Source organism: Bombus pascuorum, chromosome 13, assembly GCF_905332965.1.
Source record: "Bombus pascuorum chromosome 13, iyBomPasc1.1, whole genome shotgun sequence".
Taxonomy (NCBI): Eukaryota; Metazoa; Arthropoda; class Insecta; order Hymenoptera; family Apidae; genus Bombus; species Bombus pascuorum.
Genome location: NC_083500.1, coordinates 8,849,934 through 8,873,228, shown reverse-complemented (window position 1 = coordinate 8,873,228; position 23,295 = coordinate 8,849,934). Strand labels below are relative to the sequence as shown.

Genomic DNA, 23,295 nt, shown 5'->3' with positions numbered 1-23,295 from the left:
ATCGAGACGAGCATGCCAAAGACGAAGGCAACAGGGATTCAGAAAAGAGGCACTTTAGACACGTCGCCTATCAAGAGCCGATCCATGCTTCCGGCAAGACACAAAGGCTGCCTTCATGCCACGAACCGTCCTCCTCGTCGTCATCCTCGGCCGTCGCGTCGTACTCTCTGATGACGACTAAGTAAGTAATCGAGCCTGGCCACTCTTTCGACCGACTTGTTATCATCACATTAACACAACGTGTCTGTTCTACGTTCATATGATACCAGATTTTTAATTCAATTGGATGCCTCTCCCGACGCTTGGACATCGTCAACGCTGGGAAGAAAGTAAACGTGACGTTCGCTCCTTTTTTTCCTTTAGATTTCGTTACGAAGTCAGACAATAGAATCGTCTTAGAATTGTCCATTTAGAGTTTTCAGGGTAGATAAACTCGCGACTACTCAGCACCCTCTGCACCCTGCGTCGAGGGTGAAAGAAGCATCTTGGCAAATTGCGGACCGTAAAAGATCGCCATTCAAATTCCAAGGAGGGTTGTTCACGCGAATTTTGGGTAATAGAGGAATATACACAGTGTACGTAAAGGACAGAATGTAATAATTTCATGGAGAGACAATGAGAAGGAAGAGGATATATATATAAGAATCGAACAACTGATTTTCCTTGCGCTGAAATTTCAGACGGATCACGAGGACTTTTATCAACCCTTTGCAATCGAATGTCGTCAAAATCATTTAAAATTTCTTTCCAAAGTGGGATGGCGCGGTAAGTATCTATCGACTGGGACTTGCTTCGATCAATTGATAGCGCCACGAAAAATAGGGCGATTGCGGAAGCTTAAAATCTCAAACTAAGGCCAAAAGCAAGGAAGAGAGGGAAGTTTTCCAGAAAAAGTAAATAAAAATAAGAAAGCCACGTAAAGACGAAGGAACTGACTTGTCTGACGAGAATGTCCAAACAGCCCCTGTTAGAATCCCCACAAGCAATCCTCTACGAACAAATTCATGACCAACAGCTCGACGTAAGACTAAGAAAAGGATGATAACCGAGAAGACGAGAAATACGAAATGCAAGAAAGAGAGAGAAGAGACCCGAAACTCAAAAACCAAGAGGAAAGAAAAAGACTACACTTCCGCGGAATAATTAAAGAAAGGAATAATGATACATAAAAATGAAGGGGAATTTACTGCTGTCCATTAAAATTCCAAAAGAATCTCTATTAAAATCTGCAGGAGCAAGATCAGACTCGAGCAAATGATACGAAAAGAAGAAAAAGAACGAGAACAGGAAGAGGAAAAACAGAGAGAAAGAAAGAGAGAGAGAGAGAGAGAGACGAAAGACAAAGAGGCAGAAGGTCGGCAAGGAGGAAGGGTGGGATATCAGCGAGAAAAGCAACGCTCGAGGAGACACGCAGATAGTAAGCGGTCTTAGCGTGTCGCTTAGCACCCTATCTGGCGGGATCTTCTCTCGGGTCCAACCCCTGCTCGCCCCCCCGGGGGCTGCGTTTGTCGTGAGCATTACTCACTTTCTAGACGCCTACTTGCGAACCCCATCGCCGCAGCCGTCCCCGAGGCTCACTGACTACATTAGGGGACAAATCTTCCAGAGGTCGGCCTAGCCAGGAGGCCAGCAGAGATCCGAGCAACCGGAGGGGGTGGCTGTTCGACGTCACCCTTGCACGCCGACCGGACACTTTCCTCGGTCAGGACACGCGTGCACGTGCGTGGACCAAGAGAAGCCCGATAGGCGTGAATCTTTCCCTCAGATTTATGGCTTCGCACTCGCGACCAGCTTTCCGTGATAACAGCCAGAGATGGGTTGCTTCGGATTTTCCATCCAGAATCTCGTCTTTGGACGTAGATGTTTGTAATGTCGTTCTAACAGCGAGATTTTTAATCTCTTTTGCCCTGTTTTCCGTTTCTTAAGAGTTGATCTAGTTTTCTGTCTTTCTCGAAACAGGAATTTTTCTTTGGAAGTTGGAATTAGAATATTGCTACGAGCGATCATGATTAATAATTCGTGGCAGTGCTACGAATACACGACGATACGATAATCATTAGACAGTCGAGAGATGATAGTTCGATACATAACGTTTCAACGTAAATGGGAATTTCGGATCTTCTAGTGTATCGGAGTACTTGATAGTTTTATTTAGCAGATCACCGTATTATAAAATACATTCTAATATAATATATAACTATCGGAAGATATCGTATACGATCAAAGACTTTGACAATTCTCCAGAAGCCACGAAGCAGAACATGGTCGAAATGCAACGTTTTAATACGAAATTTCAACTTCTCACTGCACCCCTTCCTTTCGTTTCACTGTCTTCCCAAGTAAAGTAAAAACGAGCGGGAAACGACTAGAAAAGTAAATGAAGTAGGAGCAGAAGAAAATTAATTCCACTGTCAGTGGGTTAATGCCGGGCTGTCCAATTATGCATGGCGCATCTGTAGTTCGGTCGCAGCTCGGTCTTATTGCACTCACGAAACGTAAAGGAGATATTTATGGCCGCGTACACGTGTTCCCACATATAACTCCGATCTATATTTGGCCGAGCAGCTAACCCTGAATTCCTGCTTCGTTTCTCGTACGTGGTTGTACGAGCTGTGCGGTATGCCAGCCTCTACAGGTTGCTCCCTCGAACAAGTGGTCTTGGGTGCGTGCCGATAATACCAGACACGTGGTTCTCGTTAATCTCGTATAGATTCCCCGGAGAATTTTATGTCAACCGCGCCATTTTTCAAATATCAGACGAAGAAGAGGCTCTATATAACACCTCGATCAATTTTTTGATGAAATTAGAAACTTTCGTGTCTCGCATTTCTCCTCTTTGGCTGCTTGGAAGTATAAGATATCCGTGAGCAAGTTCGTCGAGGAACTCGTGTCGTTTTTCACTGCATTTATTGTCAAACGTAAGACAAAGGAGAAACTTCATATAATCACTTTGATTAATTTAGTCGATGGAATTCGAGATTCTTGTGTTTTACATTTCCCCTTTCTGGCTGTTTGAAATATCTTGGGTCAAGTTTACCAGAGAACTCGTAAAACGATCACGAGGTGAAACACGAAAACTGCTACCTTGTCATTTGTGTTCGAATGGCTGCTGAATATGCAACTTGCCAAGGATTTATGTTTTAACGAACGACCAGGAAGAGCTGCTCTCCTGAGCGGGAATTTACGATACCTTTAAGAATCGCTCGAGCTCTTCGCTCGATACTTGTAAAATTTAGTTAACACGTTCAAAATACTCGTTTCGCGAGAGACGTTTCATTTCTTTTCAAATGTTAATATCTGGTAATAAAAATAGTATTAACGGTATACATATATTTTATAAAAGATGAGAATTTTGATTTCTACTCGTCGATATATGTATATGTTTATTTGCAACTCTGATACATATTTTCTAAATTCTCACTATGAAGAATTTCATGATCTAATATAAATTGCAATTCTTCTGTAATACAGTTATAAACAAAAACCACTGCGATAATGTAATGCTATGGGTGTCTCGTTAAAAAGTATCGAAATCTATTCGGCAAAAATTCATGGTAACGCGCGAAACGCTAAAATATTCTCTCTGTTCTCTCGAAGGGAAAAGAAAAATGGGCAGGTGTAGTTTGCGATAAAAACCAGTAAAAGATCATTCCACAAAATATGATGACGGGGAGAATAAAATCGATCGTTAAATAGTCAGACGCAGGGACGACGATGGTCAGACGCTTAAGTAGATCGTGTCTTCCAAACAACGGATAATTACAACTCGAAACGGCATGCCTTAAGTGCCATCGATAAAACACTTAAGCGTTTTCTCGCATAAATGCGAGGCGTGCGGCTCTTCTTTCGCGAGCAGGTCGTTCCAGCGTGCTCGTAATACCGTTTTCAGTGGAACCCGGAAATATAAAGTTTAATGGAAATGGTAAACGCGGTCCAACGACCGTATAAATATTCATCGACCGCCGTTTATATAAGCTGCTTCTAGGTGAATTATGGAAACGCTTGTCACTCGCACTGAGAACAATGCCATCGCAAATGGGTGTCCCTTTCGACTGTTCACCTCGCCTTCTAATTATCCTGACTTTATTAGAACATTGCCTGGATGCTTCGCCTCTGATTGGCGCTGAATGCAAGTAGAAACCAAAAACCGTGAACAGACCGGCGGAAAGAAATTCACAAGACGAGTTTGCGATGTTCAATTCGCTTGTGCGAGACACTGCAAATGATCGATGTACGCGTTACGATTACGCTGTTGATGATCGTGCAAATTCATAAACTTTTCCAGAACGAATTAAAAATAGTATTATATTGTTTCTTATGTTTAGTAAAAAAAGTTTACATTGGGTTGTCCCAAAAGTTCCTTTCGTTTCATAAGGAAATAATAGATGTAGGATATAATTTGTTTTATCTTGTTCTATTACTGCAAAATGGATCATACATAATTCAATGAAATAAAACAACAAATGTCGTCCAGCTATTATTTCGTTATACAGCGAAAGGAACATTTTGGGAAATCTAATACGATATTTTTGCAGCATTTTATTGCCGCGGTTATTGCAACAGAATAGAAGATCATCGAGACATTTCAACAAATATAAATCCGATCTGTTCGCTGTAAAATTGCCTGTACTAATTTTTCTATCTTTACTATAATTTATTGTCAAATACATGGAGGCTGCTTTATTAAAAAGTTTTGCTTCTTATATTCTGAAATAATTGATCGCAAACTATTCGACCATAGCACATTTCCGAATATATCAAGCTTCCTACTTTTCTAGAATTAATTCTCATTGAAACATCGCTGGCAACCTTTTATCACAAACTCTAATAGCAACTCTACTTTCGTTCAAATGATTACTCTCGTACAAATAAGCTAGCATTTCCTACGTCCGCAGAGTGGAATCTACCGTGCAGAACGAGCAATGAAACCAAATCACCGTTTAATCGACGCTTTCAGCGAAAAAGCCATCGATTTAACCGGTGATTCGCGAGCTTCCCAAGAATTTACGAAGCAAAACGAGATGTATGCGGATCGAGGGAAGAATGCAGCACCCACCGTATAACTTATTCACCGTTTAAGGGAAATTTCGATGCCGCATATGAAGAAGGTGGGGGCGGGGGCGATGTTGGAACAGTGGCACGGCCATAAATCATGGCATTTTCAGATTTCCTTTTATCAGTGGTACTCTCGCGGTGACCAGCGTTGACCTACGCCCATAAATATCCCCATTAATATTAACTTAGGCTGGAAGGCGAGAATCGCGAGTGACCGAAACGAGCTGACAAAAAAACGGGACCGAGGGGGTGCGAACGGTGGTGGAACAGCGGAGAAAAAAACATCTCGTATGCCAGGGACGAATCTCATATTGGACGCAGCTGGGAATTGGCCGATCGAAAAATTCATGGCAAACCGAATTTCCAAGGGGGTACACCACCCTTCAACCATGGCTATTGGGGTGAGAATATTAGCTTTATTTTTCTGTTATTTCCGGGATAGTGGTAGCTGGCTGTTCGGAGTTATCATCGTGCGATCGTTGCAAATATCTCTGCCACGGAGACGAATCGAATTTATTATAAGGCAGGCAAACCGTAATTTGTCTATCTGTAATATGGAAAACCATAATCGTTTCCTTTCGTGTCATTCTCGTTCAATCTCACCTCGTCGATCTTACGATTGCAAATAACTTTTCTTGTAATATGAATTACAAAATTCAGCAGAGAGAATTTACCACGAGTGAATTTGTCGATGAAAAATTCCAGGCCAGTCCATTTCGATTCCTTTCTCTTGCTTCTTTGGTTCCGTGTTTCTGAACTTTTTCCGAATAATCCTCCTGTTCGAATAATTATTTATTTCTTCGCTATCGTGATTCCACAATCTTCGCAAATAACGTTTCCCACATAAAGACGAGCAAAACATCTCCAAAAATATATGTTTCTATCTGACAGTAAGTGGAGAAACCACAAAGACAGCCAAGTATCTGCCAACGAAACTTCCCTTTCTTTCGACACCGACGAGACACGTGTCTATTAATCCCGTTTCTTCCAGGCGTTCGATACCTCCGTGTCCCTCGAGTTGTAATTTCTTGCGACCGATTCGACACCCGCTTTCTCGTACAGCGAATCGCTGCAAGAAAATTGCATCGCGCGAAATGCAGATCGTGACGCGTGAAATGCAAACATCGAGAGCCACGCGTTCGATGGCTAATCGTTAAAAAGGAAGAAAGCTATCGATCGTTTCGACACCGTCGTCCTTTTGCTTTTTCATGCTTCGATAGATTCAACGAAAATGAAATATTTTTCTACAAGTGCCAACACCTAAATTCCATATGGCCGTTATAGTAACAGGCGTGCAAAAAAGATTACGAAACGATATTCGAGACAGTTGCAAAATTTGTCTGACGACAGACGATCCGATTCTACTTGATCTCGTTTTGTCCTCTTTCTTTCAGAAACTATGTTATAGAAAATAATATCGATTAAGCAATATTTCTGGCGCAAAGAAGTAACAGTTTTATAACAAATACGTCCAGGAAGCGATCCAATTATTTTGTATTAAAAATTCCACCTTCGCTAACGTTTGAAATACGTTCTCTTGGATTTTCCACGCTTCGTTCTAGTCCCGCCTATTTTATTTTTTGAAGGAACCAGAGAAAACGATTTTTGCTCGTTCCGGAGAACTTGCCATTAACCGGCTCATCCTCTTGATTACGTCCAAAATTCGAAATCTCCTTCGATGGCGATTTTAATTTCCATTCAAGCGGTTGAATTGCCGAGCCACGAGCGAGATAGAAACAATTCTGCTGAACCAATAGCTGTTCGTTCCAACACTGACATTTAAAGCTACATTGACGAATCACGTACTTAACTTTCACATACTGTTGCTACACTTTTCAGCATAATTCAAATTCGTAATATATCGATCCCATAAGAAGATAATAGTCGCTGTCTTTCCTTATCGATTTCTCATTACTTCGTAGCCTAATTTAGTTTTCAGATACTCTCACCGCAAATCGGTCGATATCCAAATATGTACTTACGACCATTAGCAGACGCGGTAAGATTTATTTTAAATAGTAGCCACGTTCCATCAAGATCTGGAGAGATGGGGTTCTCAAGATATTCAAGATGGCCGGATACTTTCCTCGTGCATTACCAGCGAAAGCACGTTGCATTTATTCTCGGTAATTCCCTGGCTCTAATCCTGAAAGGTCTGCCACGCAACCTTCATCTCCGTTCGCCATCCAGCCGAGACGTTATTAAGCCATCAAATATCCCGTGTATTATAAAATCATACTCGCGATTTTTCTCCGCGTGCACAAGATCGTTGATTGCGATATCAGCGGTATTGGCTGGTGAATATACTCGATGCCTTTTAACATCACGGCGCAACGCGAGAGGAACAGGAGGATCTGCTCTCTGTTCCTCTTTAAAGCAGCTTCGCTCGATTATTTTCAAGTTGGAAGGCCAAGTCGATGATGATGACGATGCCTTTTAAGCCTGCATCGGCTTAATTGATTTATTTCTGAGAGGGTCCAGGAGTCAAGGTACCGGGGTCGCTGATTGGCCAGCGTAGAGAAGGGGCCATCGAGCGGACAGGACGATCAGCCTCGAGAGGACCTCTCTTTCTTTCCCCGCTGCTCCCCTCCATTGGAACCCTTTCTTCGATCTTATCCTCGAAAGGCTCGACAATTAAGGATAATAATTACGGTGTTCCGGCTACTGATCTCTGGCTACCGGTCTTCCGGCCAAATGAAAAAAAAGAAACGAGATGCGACCCTCGGGCTTACAACTACAATGTTCCTGTAGCGGTAACGAAAAGTGGCCGATTAATAATGGCTCAATTTTCACCGGGCGTTGTAATTAGAACGATTTCATCCGGTCGAACATTGTTATTAGCCCGAGTATTTAACTGTGATTCCGCCTTCTGATGGCTCGGTAATCGTCGCGACCTTTTAGTGGCGCCAAAAGATGGGACGACTCTATTCGCGATAGAGTTTAAAGCGGTTAGTAGAATGTTTTTTAATCGAAAGGATGTTCGTTGGAGAACATCGAGGTACTTACGAGATACTTTGGTATATCGTAGTAATTTATTTCGCTGTTGCGAAAGAGAATTTTCCATTTTGCGGAGTACACAGTCTCGCCAAAGTATTCTTCCATATATTTCAATCTTTTTTATGAAAATATTCATCGTGCGTAGTACGCAATTCCTATACCGGTACTCATAGTAGGTCGTAAAAATGTTCCAACACCTGTTCAAACTTATTATTATCGACATATTTCACCTTACGATAAAATTTCTTTAGCACCGTTTCTGAGACTTCAACTTTTAAAACAAGTTGTTAAAATGAAGAAATGAAGAAAATGATGAAAAGAGAATGGAGTTGGTCGGTTTGCTTTCTGAGAGATCTATCGGCTTCGTATCATAAACAAATTATACTTGGATTTCAATTCCCCGAAGAAGCTTCCCATTTCATCGCCAACAATTTTATCCTCACGAATACAACGTTGTTCGCGTTCGATTCGCAATTATTCGCTAAAAGAAACTAAATACAATTTCTAACTGTCGAACAGAATAAAATAAACGCGATACCAGTTTCGCGAAACGATCGTTGGTATTAAATGGATGGTCTTCGTCGAACAAACATTTCCGCCAGCTCCCAGCCGAGTGTATTTTCCTCTAAATTATACGATTCCCGGGACTGATGCTGAAAGCTTTACGATGATTTTATTGATTCTCGAACACGACTTATCGTTCGTTATTGCTCGTATCCCGAGAGCTCGTCCGAGTTCGCGCAACGCCGCGGGCCACAAGAATGAAATTCTTGGTCGGAAGATGCTCGAGAACAGCGTGGAATTTTGTTCGCGGAATTCCGCCGCGTTTCCAGATCCTCTGGGACCTCTTTCGCCTCATAACAAACGGAAACGATCGTCCTTATACATTCTAAACGATTCTCGAGCGAATAGAAGGGAAGGCTCGTAACGTTCCTTTGATTAGCTATCGATAGTCACAGTTACGATAAATTCTCAATTTTTGTCCGAGATACAACATGTTTACGTGAAACTTGAAGATGCAAAATTGCACAGAACGCACTTTATGGACAAAGATATATATTGGGTTGACACCTAAGTGATTGCGAATTTTATCATTAGGCGGTATTGACAAAATCCGCAATCATTTAGTGGTCAACCCAATAGACATACAAAACATCCAAAGCGTAGTATTTGTTACGATAGAGAAAGCGACAATTTCCTAGCCGAGTTCCGCGTTGTTAATCATCTTCGCAAAATTCCGTAGTTACATAAATAATCTAAATATCTAGTATAATGGACCATTATACTAGATTACTAGACAGTAAATAGTCTAACGTTCCGAGATATTTGATCCCCGACTGATATCGTCGGATATTTAGCGTTCTACGTATTGTACGATAAAAATCATGAACGATAGTCTCGTTAAGTGTATTAAAGAAAACTATAGGCTGTAAAATCCATATGGATTTACAGTACAAATAACAAAGTTCAAAAGTTATATTAATTATTAATCTTAATTTAAATCGTTTCTAGATCACCTGATCCCCTTCGTCAAGTGGGAAATAGATCGTTCCTTTTCTCTTTTATTCGAGGCAGATAGTTCTACTTCGAAATTTCCTCGTCACACTCGAACGCCCTGTTTTTCTTCCCTTTTCAGTCTCAATTTTTAAAAGATCCCCAGTCTCTTTCCCCTTTTCAATCTTCTCTTTTTCCTCGCAGATTCCAATATAGCGAGCTGCGCGAGGTAGTTCGGAGGCGCGCCAACAGAAAATTAGAAACATCCGATAGGGCCCTTTATACCACGATCCGAAGGCAGGGCAAAAAGGAACTCGCGACCGGATCGACTGCGAAATAAGCTGCTCCACCGGTGGATCGATCGATCGCCTGTACCGCGGACGTATAGATTTGGACTTAACGTCGCTTCTTCGATGGCATTCAATTTTTTCTTCCCGGTAGACGAGGATTTTTCACGGTACTCGATTCTGATTCGTCTAAATGCTGTACTTCGTCATGCCAGGAATTTTTCAACCAAGTCGGTGCTCGCCAACGTACACATTCAGCATCGTGTGGATCACTTTCTAATTATCCTATTTGATTTTCAATCGCTTTAAGCGTTCCAGCCCTTTGAAAAGTTACAACATTGCTGGAACACTGGTCGATAGACGGCAACGGATTTTTACGCAACTTCGTATCCTTCAAACTCGACTAGTTTCGAGGTAAACTCGACGCTGCACCTGTTTCTCCGAAAGCGAAACCACTGGATACTTGGCACACGGCTGGAAATGAAACTTTACGATCGATGATGCATCGGAACGAAAATATGGAAGAGAAGTTGGATAAAGTTGGGGCAGCCGAGTGGAGAATTCGTATGAAAGAGAAGAATCCCGCGTGAGCCGAACGAGGAGAGCGGAGAGATACGAGGAAAGAAGAGAGAAATGTCCGTGAAGAGAGGAAACGGGAAGGGAAAAGGGAGAGAAAGAGAGGAGAGCGCGTCCAACACGGACATTCGTCACACGACATCAAACGCGGCTGCCGCCCGTTGGAGACTCGACCGACCGACTCTAAAGACTCCGGTCGATCAGCCATGAAGAGAGGGCGCACAGTGAGGAGGAATCGCAAAAAAATCGGGAAAAATGAGGGGAAGGAGGAAACGGCCGGAGCCGACTTTGTAAGGGTACTCTGTTGCTCTCATTCTTGTATTCAAGCTCGATTAATCTCGTACGTTTTCGTGTGCGGGGGTGCGATCCAGATTTAATTGCGACGTTGATTAACCCTTTCAACGTTTACACCGTTTACTTTGTAAGATGTTCAGAGAGGACGGATACGTTCTGACGCGATGACTAAACGTGACGAATTTCTGAAAATGAATGGGTTTTCTATATCGGAATATTATCTCTTTTCTTCTTTTTTTATTGTGGACATTTGCTGCAGGATTGTTGCAGAGGCTTCAGCTTAGAAATAGACAGAAATTTACAAAATCTGTTTGCACCGATTGTTGTATTCCGCGCATTACTTATAGAATTATATCGTAGAATGTTTTAGGTAATTATGGTAAACCACAATGTTCATCGTTCGCTGTGCTCGATATGTAGGTTGTAGGATTATGTATTTAAAAATTTTGTAGAAATATAGTATTTGTATAAATATTATAAAAATATGCAGATGAAGAAATATTGAAAAAGAAAGAGAATATTTGATACTTTGCTTGCTATTAAGTGTTCCCAATTTTAAAATATATCTCTAAATTACAATACCCACAAGTAAGACATTCCTTGACGCGTTCTTTGACACATTTTCACCAGCAGAAGCTTCAAGAATCACACGTAAAAACCTAACTTACTCTGTACGATAAAAACGAAAATAAACGTTTAGATCAATATCTGTAAGCACGAACGAGAGTACCAAGAGTTCGTGTTTACCAAGAAATTAAAGACAAACAGATGAAGGAGATAGTACGAAGGAACACGATCGAAGCAACGCGATTTGACCGGAAGTGACGTAGTAGGGACGAAGAAAAAGCGACGTAGGGCGCGAAGAGAAGCAACGACGTTCATCAACGACCTTCCTACGCCAAATACCCACGACGAAAGGGGAAAAGGGGAAAAATCACGATGTCGAGATGCAGATAGATGGCAGCATGTATTGACTTTGTAATCGCGACCTTGAATTACTGCACGAATGATGACTGAGCGGTATTTAATGTATCGAAAGACGTTCCGCGGCTGATTCTGCCGGCAAGTCATCCCAGTCATTGTATGTTCCAGGATTCTGAACCGGTAGCTGCCGGTCGCTACCGTCGTTGATCGTTCAATATACGACGCACTGGGAACTATTCCAGTAGCCGGATCGCCGCTCGAAGGCGAAGAAGATCGATTAAAGTCGTTTCAAGAGTACCTCCGCGAAGAGATTTTTCTAAGGTCCCTCGTAAAATTCATTTCCAAGTACGAGAATGTTGCATTCGGGATTCTTAACTCGACAATTGAAATAGTAGGTGTGATAGTTTCGATTGTTGGAGTTCTTTAATTTCTCCTTAGTTTCATACACTCGCAATCGAGGGATCCAGTGGACTATGGCGATTTTCTTTTGGCTGGTTGCTTAAAGATAAATGTAGAAAAGATACATCAGATTCTGTTTGAATCTCTTTGAAGAAGATGTAGGAGGCGTATTTGTCCGCAGGATTTTTCTGTGAATTTATGAGTCGTTATTAGACGTGTACAATTGCGCGTTTCAACATGCAAAATTAAGCTTAGAAAACATGGGAAAAATCAAGTCTTTCTTTCTGTACGAAGTTTATTTGTAAGGAAATTCAATTAGCAATAAAAATAAAATTAAATGGGAATTTAACACTGAACGATTAAAATCGCACGAAAAGCGGACAAAATCGTGTACGATGAAAATGGCCATTAACAATATTCCCTGCATGAAGTTTCTTCTTCCACCTGATCCATTAGAATTTTAAATACAAATTTTCTAAATTACTTTAATCATCCTACCACTACTTAGATCACATCGAGAAAAATCATCGACAACCATGCTTCTTTTTGTCATCTTTCTTTAGTAGCTTACCCCAGTTTACTCGCTTAGGGCTTGGAATTAATTAGCCAGCCACAATTTGCTCGCCAGACCGAGGGACAGTAATCTGTCGGCTAACTAAATTTCATATGATTACGCGGCGGGAGTCGCGCGTTCGCGAACGAGCACATTTTACGACGCAAGATTTCGCGAAACAATCCCGCCTTTGCGGAGGAGCTTCTTGCCAACGGATTGGTCCATGGTTATCCGCATAACTGCGAACAATTATCTCTCGGTTACGGATTGTTCAGTCACGTTACAGCCACGATAGCGTGCTGTCGACCGTTAAAAGCAGCTAGACGCTCCTTAAAAGGATTTATCACTGTCGTTACATCGACCGTCAGGGGCCGATAGCCTGTGTTCGAACTCGACACTACGCCGCTTGCTATAATTGCAGTCATCCCGCGCCGGAAAATTTCCTAACTTTTTTTGCACCACCGACGTTCCACGGATTCGACTGAAAACCTCTGCGAGCACTGCTCTTCTTTTTTTTCCACGGAGGCAAATTTTCTGGACGAACAGGATTTCGTCGAAGAACGCAAGATTTTCGGTTGACTTAGCAACGAACAACTCGAAGGGAATAAAAGATGACCGAGCAAGAATCTTTCCGATCTTCTTCCACGGTACCTTACTTGGTGTTTTATGTAATTCAGACGCGAGAACGTTTGTGTATCTGTCATGCGAATTCTGATATACGGTAATTCATTGATTACGCAAGTACGATTAAAGAAAGGTGTAAATATAAGTGGTACGAAAGATAGCATAATTTTATAAAACGTAACTGCATTTGAGGAGAGCGTTGAACAAATGTATCGTACGCTACAGAATGGATGATTGTCAGCAACACGATGAGAAACGTCTGCTACAAAATTAACTAATCTACGCATAGAGCGATCGTAAACCTTCTTCAGGCTTCTGCTACTGTAAATGTACAAAAATGAGACTTAATCTGTATCGAATCCTTCGGGGGAATCTTGGTCCTCTGTCTCTCTGATCTAATTTGTTCTTCGGTAGCAAATTCTAATCACCTTAATTTCTTCACCGTCGTTCTTTTTCGCCCCGAATTTTTATAGAATATTATAGAATTTTATTTAATTTGCCAATGTATATTTTCATACGTGGGTAAGTTGACCCGTTTGATTTGGTTGAATCGCGGTACGCGTCGGCCAGATATGTTGCATCGTCGAACGAATTTCACGCCGGCGATACCGGATTTGTTTTTGCCAGGGCTGCACACTTCAGGGAGCAAGCCACTCTAATCCTCGTGATAAAACTCAGATCGAGCTACGGTGCAGCCGCGTCACGGAGAATTCAGGTTAATTTGTACCGGTAATGATTCACCGGGCTGATTGGGTTTCTTCGATGCAGCCTCCGCTCGTATTGGATCGTGGCAAGAAATTCATTTTACTATGGCTTCCAAGGCGGAACCTATCTCAACGTCCATTTCGAAAAATTCACCGTCAGGTGAGTGATTTTTAACCAGAGACCGATGATAAATCTTTCATTCATCGATCAAATGTTTTATCGATCAATGTGATTTCCTAGCTAATCATTAACACGTTCTGTGCCTCGTTCTGCCGTCGTCTAATAGAGTTTGCAATCAAGAAGCAGTTTACGTTTAAATTCTTGCATTGATAGCTAAATCACGAGCGTTACTTAATAACGATAATGAACAGGTTTATCGACGAGTAATTTTGAATCGTAAATTACGTGCATCTTTTTATTAAAACTGATAGCTTATCGATAAACCTTTCTCGCCACGTAAATTATCAAAATAATCCACAAGTTTGAACAAGTTTAAACGATCTTTTAAACGAATACAGTATAACTAAATCGCGGATTTTTCGCATTTATATGAAATCTAAAGGTACATACATTTTATACGTAAAATAAATCCCTATTTAAGTTCTATTTCTCTAGCTGTGTCCATAGAATAAACACAAATTTGCATAAAAATCCACGTCTAAAACTAACTGCCCTGAGACATTTCAGCAGACGTATATACGTCTTAGAGAAACCTGTATCGGACTTTATCCGATTCTGTCTTCGACTCGATGGTAATTATCTACTAATCACGACGAAAAGCACGCGTTCCATCTGCTCTACGCCAAAGTTCCTCGAAAAACTAGATCCTATACAAGCTGGCGATTAGAATTCGCAGTTGGTACAGGCGTGGTGAACGAAACCAGTCGGTGAAAGGACGCGTTCCAGCGTTGTCACTGGCATTTTCCGTTTGACAATCCACTCGAGAAAGTCAACGGTGTTAAAAGACAGTGGAATTTTGGCATGGACGTTGCTTTCATAAAATCAGTGAACCGTGGAGGAAAGAACCGTCGAGGAACGCTGGAATTATTCCGGCGGTGTCGCGTCCCAAACGGACCAGGAATTTTTCTTTCGTCGAGCAGCGACGGCTGCGGCGGCGGCGACAGCTTTTGACCCGGCAAAAACGGCGGCCACGTCCGCCGAATTTTTGGCTGAATCTTCGATCCTCGTGGACCGCGCGAACTGCCAGATATGCAGCCGGCAGAATCGCGGATCCTCACATGACTTACCATCCCTTTAAGATCCCTCCATTTCTCCAATCGCGAGTCCGCCATATCAACTTGTCTTTTGCCATTTTGTTTGATACAAAGAGGATCAGTCGCGCACGACGTATTTTTTAATTTAGCGGTTTTTCATAATTGTATGGAAATTTGGAAATTTGTATGGAAATGAAATTTTTCATAATTTCAATATTTAGAGAAATATCCACCTTCTGGCGTATCATTTCATTTCTGTTAAAAGCGAATTATGTCGCAAGTAGATTTACGAAGATAGGTTTATAGCAATCTAGATTATTCAATGATCCATCGATATTTAAAATCTATGATAATTGACGATTTAAAAACAAGATCAAGCTTCTACCAATTACACCAATGTAGATATATTCTTAGCTAATATGTATGAAATCATAACAAAAGTTATCAGCTATGAACCAATTGAAATGAAATATCATATATGATATCGTATAGGACCACGATTAAAAGTTGATACGCGTTTTGGAGCATCGAAAGGATGATTATCGAGTGTGCTTTAGCGGATAAGGAAGATTTTTCGAGGTAGAATCTCCGGAGGTAATGTTCCTCTGGTAAGAGGCCAATTAACACTTCTAATCTCGAGAGGCGACGTTCTCAACTAATCCCAAGACAAAATCGGCGGTCTTCCCGTTATCTTGGACCATTGCCGGCGTTAGTTATCCATTGTCTCCGGCTTAAAGGAAACGGTAGCTAGATCTTAAATCTAAATTGCACCTGTTTGTCACTGTCCGCTGCCCTCCCCCCTTCGCGACAAACGTATCGCCCTGACTACAATTAACACTTCGCCATACAAAATCCACTTGATCAAAAACAGCGAAATTTGGTGAAAAGGAAACGCCGTGGAAGACGAACGATGGAAACGAAATTATCGCGCAACGATGTTAAAATACCACGTTGAAGTAACCGGCGAAATTTGGTGAAAAGGAAACGCCGTGGAAGACGAACGATGGAAACAAAATTATCGCGCAACGATGTTAAAATACCAGGTTGAAGTAACCGGCGAAATTTTGTGAAAAGGAAACGCCGTGGAAGACGAACGATAGAAACGAAATTATCGCGCAACGATGTTAAAATACCACGTTAAAGTAACCGTCTAAATTCTAGATGAAAATAACACGGTGAATCAACGTAATGGAGATTCTGTAATATTCTGATCAACTTATCGATTGACAAAGTGGTCTGTCAGAGCTGATCGACGTCGAGAGAGAAAAATTCAAACGATACGTAGGAATTAGGATGTTTGAAATCGGGACCGCTAATGCGTTAATCCGCCGTTTCGCCAGGAAAAAGTCTGTCCAGGATGAAAAAAGTTGGAATTGATCACGGTCTGCCGTGGCGAATGCGATGGCTGACTAAGCCGCGAGTTATGCCCGGTTCTACACATTTACGTACCGCTATCTATTTATCGAACTTGTCGAGCACGCCCAGTTTCCTCTCTCCTTCTCTTTCTATCTCTCTCCTCACCAAGCTACTACTCGGCTCACGTCGATCGTATCTTTGCCGGATTTTTCACATAATCACTCGAGTCTAGCAATCAGTTTCGACAGCGATAATTGATTTCCAACTACCGACCAAACGTTCGCAAACATCGACAGGTACGTGAAACTCAGGTGGATAGGAAATATAATGTAAGACTGTTTAATTCTTTCAAGTATTATTCGTCTCGCGAGATTCTTATTGTTTGAAATGATATTCGTTTCACGATAATGTTAGAATTTATGTGAAACATATCGAGAACACAACGAAGGATATTTGTTCCGGAAGTGAAAAAGTATTTGAAATTATCATGCGAATAAAGAGTACACAGTTATCGAGGGTTTTAAACTCAGATTCGATTAAGTGTTTTCTAAGAATGACTACGTCGAGTGAAAAAAAGAAGGAAAACATTGAAAATGAGAGAGAATAAGCGTATACAGTCGTAAATAGTTAAGAATCATAGCTAAGGAACGTCTGAATATAATTCTCATTGAGCAAGAAAGCTTCTTCTCATCCGAAAAACCCCTGAGTATAATTGTGATAATGATTATACTAAATAGAACAAAAGGAACAAAGGACTCACCGCGTACCAAAACATCCCGAAACTTCGCCTCACCATAATGTTACAACTAAATTAAGTAGAGTTAGTACAATGAAAAATATACGATACGCATGGAAACGCTCGACTGGATAAATAATTGTGTAAATCGAAAACAGGAAGCATCGCATTTCGGCTTCCTCCCAGGCCTTGTAGCCTGGACCCTTCGAACGATCCTGAAGGGTCTTGTTCGGATGCTTCCATGCGAGGAATGAGATACCAAAAATAACAGACAGAGATGGTCTTACGGTTTGTCTTATTACCGAAACAATTGCGTCACTTGCGAAGGAAATTCTCGTTAATTGCGTTAAAATTTCACGGTTAAAGGAAGTCGATACGAAAAAGTGACAATGCCAATCAAAGAACTGACTGAGCACATGATTCAAGGATCTTTTCTCTTGATTATTTTTCCACGCTTTTTCCCATGTAGAACGTGCTCCAGCAACGTGGGAAATTTCCTCGTGAGGAAAGGTCGCGGATAGCTCGATTCGGATTACACTTTACAGACTCGGAGGACAACCAAAGATATTACACGAGTATTTCTCTTTAGCTTGGGTAATTCAAGTTTAAGGGGTGGAACCCACCCTTTGAAGTTCAGCTGCTTGGAAGCTAACTCGCAGAGGGTTACAGACAGGAGAAAGATTTGTTTAACAAAAATTGTATGATTTCTCTAACGCGTTAGAAGAAGAAGTTGGAGCCAAGAAACGATTTTCAATGCGAGTTAGCTCTTCTAAATGATGTTTCATGAACGTTAGCGTAAATGTATCTCTATGTGGTGTCCCTAAAAATCGAATGAATTTTTGAAAAAGGAAATTCCTTCAAATATATTCGATTAACAAGCGTTTCTTTCGAAGTATCCTACCTTCAAGGTGAGAAGTGCCCCAGGAAATATGCCAAGCGCCGCAAGACTCTGACTGTGATCGGTCAGTTCGTGTTCGCCCAACATCAGATGTTGATCGTAGGGACCAGCACCGCAAATTTGCATCGTCTGAAAAGAAATGGAAAAATGTATCGCTGCATACGATAAAATAATTTTCGAAAGTTAAGTACTTACTATGGCGTGGTACATTCCCATCTATCGCGAGAAAACATATAAAGTTCGCGTGGCAGTGGCGAGTTAACGTAAAAATACTCTCAACGTGACCCATGGGAAATGATTGGCGAAGGCAACAAATTCCAAGAACGTAGAAAATTCCAGCGACTTGTATACCTCCTTCTCCGCGCATCGAACTCCAAAGCGGACCGCGAGAAGGGAAAAGAAACCGAAGGAAAGGACCGCGTCTCGAACTCGGAATCGCGGAGCATGCGTCCGGGTAATTGCTTAATTTGTGGAAGCCGCGTTCGAGAAGCGGTTTCGCGTTTACCCTCCGTTCAACTTCTCGAGGAAGGAACGACGACCAACTTCCCCAGTGGCGGGGTAAACGTGCAGGTTTCTGTTTTACGAGCGAGTAACCGGCCAGAGCAGCAACAGCCACGAAGAGCAAAGAGGAGGAAGACCGAAGCGAAGTGAACCATTTAGAAAAGAATTATACTTTGACTGTATTTACGTCGAGAGAAACTTTTCATCTTTTAAATACGATGGATGTTAGACGAAGGAAGGAAAAAGCTACGAGAGCAATTTGAAAAATTGATAGACCAATGGAAAGATGTAATTTTGGAATTCGAAGCAAACAATACAAAAAGAATTACTCTCGGGGCTAAAGCTGAATGGCGTTCTGCCATTGATGGTTTTAGATCGAGTGTCGGAAGGACGGTTTCTTGCAGGACTTAGAAATCTCTGTGGGCTGATTGAGTTGACGGTGACGTGGCACAAACGTCTCCTGTGAAATTGATTTTAAATTCCAAAAATTAGTTCCGTTACACCCACATTCGATGAATCTTCGATCCACAGCTTTTATTCTAGAAAACATACATCCTGTATCTTCGAGCAGACGTTTCTGAAACAAAATTTCTTCGGAAAAACGTTCGTCGAAGAACAATCTTCGAACATCGAACTGTAGATCTTGTAAAGGATTCTCGTAGGCCCTAATTTGAGACCTGAAAACCTTGACAAAGAACTCCATCGAGAAGTTGAAGTGACGAAAGTTACGGGATAATACCAGCGTTTACCGTGGCGAAACAAGGAAATGAAAAAAATAAGCAGAGGCAAGAGGAGAAATGATTGGTTGGGTCAAGAAACCGATGCTTCCTCGTTAAGGTCTTCTCTGGGCACGAGAGGTGCTCGACCAAACCGATAAATAGAGATCAGTTTAACAAGGTTGCGAAGTAGAAAGGGAAGAAGCCGAAAGATTGCCCTATGTTCCAACCAATCTTTTACCTTTCCTTCCTATATTTGGAATAAAACGAATAATATTTTGGAACACTATAAAATTAATAAATAAAAAAAGAAACAGTATCCTTGCGTACGCGCCAACACAATACAATACAGTTTGAAGTTTTTTCAAGAAACTTTTTCTTCTCTGCTTCAAACAATATCGACTCTACTATTTCCACAGTTAAAAGAATAAAAAAGACTAATCCCTGCATGTGCGCGAACCTGATACAATTTCTCAACAAAGTCTTCATCTTCTTTTGACGGACGATATCGATTTTCCTCGCTTTATAATTACCAAAAATAAAAAAGGCCGATCCTTTCTCAATTCCAAAAGAAACCACAAAAGATCCGAAGCAAGAATAGTGACACAGAATGTGGATAGAAAGTAATATTTACAGGTGGCAATCGGCGTTACGACGATTACGTAAAACGATCGACGACCGAGGCGCACCGGCTATTGTCCCGATTTGCTTGCTTGCTCGCGACTTGTCCGCATCCGACCATGAAATTCGTGCATTTTTGCCAACCGATAAAAACACCAACAACTGTCGTTTCTGTCAAACGCGGCTCGATCCGCCAACAACCGGCACCCTTTAGTCGGCCTCTGATACTTTCCAACCGGTATCGTCTAATCTTCGACTGTTCGACGATCCATCGATCAGCCTAGATCCTCTGCTAGCTGGAAAATGGCCTGGCCACGATCCCCTCGAACAGACACGAGAGATACGCCGGCTTAAATTTAAGAGTTTTACTACTGGCAGGCTGCGGCAATTATTGCGGTAAAACTGAGACGAGCTACGTTTTGTCCTTTTTGCCGACGTGGTTTTTTGCGGGAAACCCGTGGAGAAAAATTCGTTAACCCGTTGGTGAATAGTAGAGAGACTGCTACTCAGGGTAGATTGCTCCTCTTGTTCATCCTTGTGGTCGTAATAAAACATAAGTGCCTGCCAGAAGTTTCCGGCCAAACTGTAATTTTAATACATCTTTTTAGATATTCCTTCTTGCGGATGGTTTTTAACGAGATAATAGAAGTCATGACTTTTATCTCCGAAGATGCTAGCTCTGTTTCTTTATCCGGACCATGTGATAAAATTGTATTTTGACTGGCAAACCTGTCGAATGCAACTAATATTCTTAGTAACATTTCACAAGTCACGAGCTACAAGTATTATAAATACGAGTACGGTAATAAAACGAATGAGATTTGAAAAATTCCGAGTTATCCATCGAAGAAGAATTACGCGACCGTGAAAGAAAAGTCGACAATTTATAACGCGCGACTCCTCCATTTCCCAATATCATCAGTTTAAACAATTATTGTACAGAACTCTTGTTTTAATATTCCATTCCCTTGACTTTCAATGTTCCAAGAAATAAATCTAAATTCATTCCCAAAAATTCCTTCAAATCCTCCGACTGCAATCAGCCTTTCCAAGCTCTCGATGCGACCTTTTGCATGACTAAATTACGCGAAAACACGTGACAAGAGCAAAGAAGAGACACGCAGAGAAAGAGAGAGAGGAAAAGATAGAATTGAACAGCCACCGGAATGGAAGGGCCAGAGTGGAGCGAAGTGGAGTGAAGTGGAGTGGAGAAGTCGAGAAGGCCTGTTATTAGCGCGAGGTTTATGCTCTTTCGGGTTTTTGCCGGTGGCCTCGGAGAAGGAGAAGGAGATGGCCACAGCCTCGCAATATAAATACGCTTAATAGTTTAAGCACACTGCCGGAGCTCGGGCATATGCTAACCAGCCATAACTACGGCTTTACTACTTTCGTCCACTGAACGAACCAACGAACAACCTGCTTACAGGGTGTCCGATTTTAGGAGGGTTTCTCTTTCCTCTTCGCTGTTGCCTCGTCGGAAACGGTCAGCCCTCGTAAAACGGCTGCGAGCAATTTTCATTCAATTATCCCGCGATCACTGTCATTCACAGCAACTACGATCGATCGCCGGCAACGCGTTAAAATTCAGCAAATTATGTTTGTTTAGTTGGTAAAATGCCGACGGGAAGAATCTCTATTATCATGGAATTCGTTTGCTCCTTTGTTCGATCGAATAGACCAAGATTTTTTAAGCATGAAAGCATGGTAGTCACGTTCTATGCCGTTTATAAAGCAGCATTTTTGATATTCAGTGGACCGCGCAACTCATCGTCTGTTATCAAATTTGGTTTTGATAATTGACCCTTACAAGATGAAATTTTTTATTCGTATGGTTTTTGGTAATAGAAACACACGATGATACAAAGTCAGTTTTATCAAAAACACTTCTCTCGTATAATCATCAAAGAATACACGCTTACCATTAGTTTTAGCTCCTTCAACGTAATCTCCGACGATACTTTCAACTCGTGTGATCCTTTCAAGTTCCGCCTAGTCCTCGACGGCCTCGTGTTCTCCATCTTTGGTCTCTTGGCTGCCACCTGAGATCGAATTAAAAAATCTATTTGAACATCAGGAAATCGTGCGCGTCATTTTAAACATCTATTCTCGGGCTCGTGGCGCCCCGATATCGTTTCGATGCTCGACACGAGGAACGAGAGACGCAGAAAAATAAAACAGCGCGCGGACGAGCAGAGAGACGAAGCAGCTGGCCATAAGGTCGTGGAAACGTAATGACGATTATTATCGTGAAATGAATGAGATGGAGCCAATCTCCTTATCGACCGACATCAATCTGAAACGATGGACCGGTTCCAAGACACTCTGGTGACTCGGCACGTCGGCCCATTAACAAAAATCCGTTGTCTCTCCGTCTCCAGTCGAATAATTTACTCTTCCAGCGCTCTCTTCCTCTCTCCTTCGTCCGTCCCTTCGTGATCTCCGTCCGAATTCCAGAGGATCGAATCTATGGATTTTTATTCCACCCCTCACCTCGAGATCGTTTTCCAACTTCGTATCCTCGTTATCCTCCACGCACTTTATATAAATCGTCGCCCTGTCGTACTTGAGACTCTCCAGACGTTCTTGCTCCACTCTCACCAGCATACACGCCGCGCACAAACCTGAAACGCAAAGGGAGGAATATCATTATAGCAATATCGATTTTGTAAGCATAATTATAGAAAATTTGTCAGGTGTGTGGGTGTTATGATTTTAGAGTTTCAGACAGGTATCCTGCAAGCTTCGATGACCTTTGCCTTCGAGTAGGAGCAGTAAATCTTACTTGCTTTCTAACTGATCTTTCAAAAGGACTTGGTAATTGATACTCTTGTTACAGCGAAATTAGTAGTACAGCGATGTAAGTAGAGTGTCGATGTCTGCGATGTTTGTCTATGGAAAATTTAAGACGCTTCATCGACGGAACGCGCCAATATTTCGCGAGACAACCGCGTTAAAATACACGAGAGACGAATAAGATACGTAAGACGTAAATGTTTCAAACAATACGTAATTTGGATAAAGTAGAAATAATGCGATGTGTTCCTCGATTTGTATGTCTCTGTTCGAATTAATTCGAAAGATAGAATTTAAATAAACGCGGAGAAATGCCCGGAATGCTCTTGTGCAAAGCGTGAAGAGTAAAGTAAAGTACATTCTTCGCAATACGCAGACGAGTCGAAACGAGTCTTTATTTAGATTGCACGCTGTAGTTGAAAGAAACTAATTAAAAAGGAAGGAAAAACTAACAAAAAATCCTCTTAAACCCACTCGCACTCAGAAAAAAACGAAGAAAGCAATCTGCGTAGAATCTACCGCAACACCCTTCCGACACCTTCACGGAATCGA

At 41.7% G+C, this 23,295-nt stretch overlaps 1 protein-coding gene across 3 annotated transcripts in view; it reads right to left on the bottom strand.

Moving 5' to 3' along the window:
• The window catches only part of LOC132913710 (ubiquitin carboxyl-terminal hydrolase 48-like), a 76,779-nt gene that overhangs the window by 15,966 nt on the left and 37,518 nt on the right, over positions 1-23,295 (bottom strand). For all 3 annotated transcript variants that reach the window (XM_060972227.1, XM_060972228.1, XM_060972229.1), the window contains 3 exons: positions 22,441-22,571; positions 21,870-21,989; positions 18,116-18,241 (listed from right to left, as the gene is read on the bottom strand). In XM_060972227.1, the coding sequence (XP_060828210.1) occupies positions 18,116-18,241; positions 21,870-21,989; positions 22,441-22,571 (377 nt within the window). The remainder of the gene's footprint in view (positions 1-18,115; positions 18,242-21,869; positions 21,990-22,440; positions 22,572-23,295) is intronic.